Source organism: Fonticula alba (assembly GCF_000388065.1).
Source record: "Fonticula alba strain ATCC 38817 unplaced genomic scaffold supercont2.3, whole genome shotgun sequence".
Taxonomy (NCBI): Eukaryota; order Rotosphaerida; family Fonticulaceae; genus Fonticula; species Fonticula alba.
In genome coordinates, this window is record NW_009242973.1 from 231,886 (window position 1) to 235,987 (window position 4,102).

The window sequence follows — 4,102 nt, forward strand, 5'->3', positions numbered from 1 at the left end:
CCCCCCCCCCCCCCCGTGCCAAGTCCCTGGAGGAGCAGAACTCCGCCGGCCTGGCCCGGCGCGCCTTCGATGACCTGTTCATCTGCCCGGTCCAGCGCGCGCCGCGGTACATTCTCCTCCTGTCGGACATCGCGCGGTCCACCTGGCGCGCGCACCCCGACTCCATGGCCATGTCCAGCCTCAAGTGGGACCTGGCCTTCAGCCTGCGCCGGGTGAATCTCAGCTCCAAGCAGGACGAGGCGCTGCACGCCTGGAACAGCATCGAGGCCCTGTGGGGCAACAGCAAGGCCTCGCAATTGCTCAGCGACATGATGAAAAAGGGCGCCAGCGGCCATACCCCCTCCTTCGTGGCCATCTACCGGGACTTGGTGGACCCGGGCGCCGGCCACCCGTCGGCCGGCATCCGCCAGGCAGTGCGCACCGGCTTCCTGGCTGCCAGTGGGTATCTGGCGGCGCCCGGGGCCGGGGCCGGGGCCGGGGGCGGGGCCAGCGGCGCCGGCAGCGCCGGCGGCCCTACCCCCCTGATGCTGGTCATCCACCAGGACATCGATGCCCTGGGCGCGCGGTCATACTCCTTCGGCTCGGTGGCCGAGCGCGTCACCGGGGGCTTCCACAATGACATGCACTCTTCGGACCTGGTCAGCGTGGAGCTGTCGCTGGCGGCCATCCTGCGCCGGGCCAGCCCCGATGCGGGGAGCGTTTCGCCGACCGAGGTCAGCTCGGGCGCGAGTGGCACCGGCGGCAGCGGCAGCGGCCCGTCCACCCCGGGCGGCGGGCTCCGCCCCTCGCGACCCTCGGACTCGGCACTCAGTGATTATGCCGGCTCCCCGCCGCCCTCAGCCGGGGGCGGCACCGCCGAGCCCAGCAGCCCGGACCTGGCATCGCCCACGGGCGCCGAGCTTGGCACCCATGTGGCCCCGCTGGCCCCGGGGCCGGCCCTGACCCCGAGCCTGGCCTCCGTGCGGCCGGCCTGCCTGTGGACCTCGTCCGGGCAGTTTAGCGCCCTGGCCCCGCGGCCGATCCCCACCGGGGCACAGGTGCGCCCCTCTCCGCGGCTTTTCCCTTCCTTTGGATCCCCCCCCCCCCCCCCCCCCCCCCCCCCCCCCCCCCGGCGGACCCGGGTCTGCGGCCCCCCCCCGGAAGGCCCCCCTCCCCCCCCCCCCCCCCCCCCCCCCCCCCCCCCCCCCCCCCCCCCCCCCCCCCCCCCCCCCCCCGGGCGCCGCCGCATGCAGAACGCCAGCCGCGCCCAGCTCCTGGCCTCCTGCTCCTTCCTGCTGGAAGCGGCCCCCGGGTCGTCGGGCGGCACCATCAAGTGCCACTTCGCACTGATGCCCTCCCGTTTGGTGTTCCTCTTCCGGCAGAAGGTCCCCTCCCGGAGGCTGAGCAGCCACCCCGGCTCGGCGGTCGCCATCCCGGGGAAGCTCATCAGCACGGTGACCCGGTCGCGGTCCGGCGGGGCCACCGGCCCGGGGGCCGACTCGTGGGAGGAGTTGCCGGCCGGGGGTGGCCCCCCGGCCGGGCCCTCGCGCGGCCCCTCCAGCGAGGATCTCGCCGCGTCGACCCCCGGCACCGGCAGCACCACCCTGACGCGTGCCCCCTCCGGCACGGCCCTCTCGCGCATTGGCAGCAGCTTCCGGCGCATGAGCAAGAGCAGCGCCGGGGCCGGGCAAGACCGCGCCGGGGCGTTTGACGCCCCGGCGGCCGGCGGCTCGGCCGGGACGCCCGGCTCCGGGGCCGGCCTGGCCCCGGCATCTGCGGCGCAGGCGCTGGCCGCCGCCGCCGGGGCCGGCGCCAACGACCCCGGCGCCTTCTCCGACACCTGCTGCACCGTGGTCCAGGCATACGGGTGGATCAGCCTCCGGGACATGGTGGAGGTTTTCGCCCCGGGGTCCGCGGCGAAGGAGTCCTCCCGCGTGGGGGCCCCCCTCATCCGGGCGGCCTCCTTCGCCGGCGGGGGTGCCGGGCCCGGTGGGCCGGGCCATGGCCACGCCAGCCCCGGCGGGGGTGTCGGCGCTGCCGGGGCCACCGGCCCGGGCTTCGACACGGTGGACATCACCTTCCGCATGGCGCACTCGGAGGCGTCGGCCCTGACGGCCCTGGCCCAGGTGTCCACGCCGGATATCAGCCTCCAGGAGTCCCCCTGGGCTCTGCATACCATTCGCATTCGGTCCAAGGCCCCGGCCGAGGGCGGCGACCTGTATAATGCTCTCATCTCGGCCGGCGCGCCGGCGCGTGTGGTTGACGTGTGAGCCCTGCCGGTGGGGGAGGGGGGGGGGGGCGGAGTCTTCGCCGGGGGTAGGCAGACGCGTGCGCGCCCACAAGTGTGTGCCCCCCCTCCCCCCGGCCCCGCCCTCCGGCTGGCTGCCCCTCCCTCTCCCCCGTGCATCCCCCCCCCCCTTCTTGCGGGGTCAATACACCTCCTCCCGTACATGTCTCCTCCCCGTTGCCCTGTGTCCATCTTGCTCGGGTCCGCCACATGGGAAGGGGGCGAGGACACCGGCCAGTTGCCATTCCGTGGGCCCCCCTTTCCCGGTCCGAAAAGCAAATACACAAACAAGCATGTGCCCCTGCATTCCTGTCACGCTCACATCGTGAGCTTGTGCGCCAGCAGACGTGCGCGCGTGCATGCCGAGGGGCACCGGGGGAGGCAAGTGCTCACCAGCGCGTCGAGGATAGCCACTCGGCCGAGAGCATCGGCCCAACGGAAAAGGGCACATCCGGCGAGGCATCGGCCAGGGGGATGTCGTCGGTCTCGGCGTCGATCGGGCCCGGGGCCGGCAGACCGCGGCCCTCGGGCCCGGCATCGATGGTCGTCTGGTCGGTGGCCACCAGCTGCAGGCGCCGGCGGAATACCCGGACCTGGACCTGGCACAGGTTGACCCACCGGCCGACCAGCTGGCCCAGGATGGCGATGCTCTCTTTCGGAGCGGGCCGGGGCATGATGTGGCGCGGTCAGCGGGCAGCAGTCAAGTCAAGGCGCCCGGGCACCGGGAGAAAGAGAGGGGGGCGGCGGGGAGGGCGGGGGGCGGGCAGCCGGCGCACCAGGATTCGTCACCAACAGCGGCAGGGACCCGGACGCGTCGCCCACCACAAACTCGACGGCCTGTGTTTCCACCGGGTCCAGGTAGGCCGACGCGTCGGATGTCCCGCCCGGCGGACCGCCCACGGCCCAGGCCGATGCGGCAATGTGGTCTACAAACAGATGGAGCCGAACCGGCCGATCGGTCGGCTGCAGCGAGGCAAGCGGATGCCGGGCGTTCATTGGGCAGGGGCAAGGAGGGGCCAGCGCGGGGGAGGAAGGCGGGGGGGGGGATATCGACATGGAGCCAGCCCCCACATAGGGGGGCGCGCTTTGGGGCTGGGCCTCGGGGAGGACAATGCACGCGCATGTGTGTACGTGTGTGTGGGGGGGTGTATTTGCGAGCCTGCGCCGGTGGTGGCACATCGGCGGCGGTGACGGCGACGCCCCCCCCCCCCTCCCCACGCGAGAGCGAGCGACACTAGACAAAAGGACAGGCACGGGGGCCGGGAAGGGGGGAAGGAAAAAAGAACGATCTTGCTTCGACCGGCGGGCCGATCGCCCGGCAGGGAGCTGCCAACGGTTGTGTGCCCGGCGCTGGCGTTGCCAACGGGAGCCGGCGGTCCTTGCTCCCACCCGCGGCGGGCGAAACTGCGCCCTCTCGCGGGGAATGCACACGCGCTCTGCCGAGGGAGACCGGCACGATGCGGAAAGGGGGGGGGGGGGGGGGGGGGGGCCCGGCCCCGTGCGCGGGCCTGCCACACCGGCCCAGCCGAGCCTACCACTCGGCCAGCTGGCGCCGGCGACGGTCTTCATACTCATCAAGGACAGACAGGATGGCCGGATAGCCGAAGTACGGGTGCGCGGCCACATCGCGCGCCGTGAGCCACGGCTTCCCCGGCTCCAGGAGATCCCGCAGCAGCGGCACGCCCTTGATGGTTTCCTGCAGGGCGCGAGCCGACTCGGTCTGCCGGCCGGGGGGCCAGCGCTGCAGCGAGGCGTCCGAGCCGGCCTCCAGGAGAAGCTGCACAGAGACAACCTGTTGCTCGGAGGGGGGGGGGGGCGGGGACACGGGGCGGGGCG

At 73.8% G+C, this 4,102-nt stretch overlaps 3 protein-coding genes across 3 annotated transcripts in view; 1 reads left to right on the forward strand and 2 right to left on the reverse strand.

Moving 5' to 3' along the window:
• H696_01865 (hypothetical protein) overlaps positions 1–2,249 on the forward strand; it is a gene marked incomplete at both ends in the record, with an annotated part of 5,255 nt that extends 3,006 nt beyond the window's left edge. The window contains 2 exons of the mRNA XM_009495766.1: positions 24–1,037; positions 1,233–2,249. Coding sequence (XP_009494041.1) covers positions 24–1,037; positions 1,233–2,249 — 2,031 coding nt within the window. The remainder of the gene's footprint in view (positions 1–23; positions 1,038–1,232) is intronic.
• A 305-nt stretch (positions 2,250–2,554) lies between these two features.
• On the reverse strand, positions 2,555–3,305 carry H696_01866 (hypothetical protein). The gene is made up of 2 exons (XM_009495767.1): positions 3,043–3,305; positions 2,555–2,918 (listed from the first exon to the last, which is right to left on the reverse strand). Exons 1-2 carry the CDS (start codon positions 3,260–3,262, stop codon positions 2,656–2,658), a joined length of 483 nt encoding a protein of 160 aa, XP_009494042.1. The 5' UTR covers positions 3,263–3,305; the 3' UTR covers positions 2,555–2,655.
• Positions 3,306–3,732: 427 nt separating this feature from the next.
• The window catches only part of H696_01867 (hypothetical protein), a 3,015-nt gene continuing 2,645 nt past the window's right edge, over positions 3,733–4,102 (reverse strand). Inside the window, exon 3 of the mRNA XM_009495768.1 lies at positions 3,733–4,058. Within this exon, the coding sequence (XP_009494043.1) occupies positions 3,798–4,058 (261 nt within the window). The 3' untranslated portion in view covers positions 3,733–3,797. The remainder of the gene's footprint in view (positions 4,059–4,102) is intronic.

Bases quoted from the DNA above. Each gene is read 5' to 3' on its own strand.
- H696_01866 (XM_009495767.1), bottom strand. From the start codon at position 3,262: ATGAACGCCCGGCATCCGCTTGCCTCGCTGCAGCCGACCGATCGGCCG. The intron at 2,919-3,042 runs GTGCGCCGGCTG...CCGCTCCGAAAG, and splicing joins GCTGTTGGTGACGAATCCTG to AGAGCATCGCCATCCTGGGC.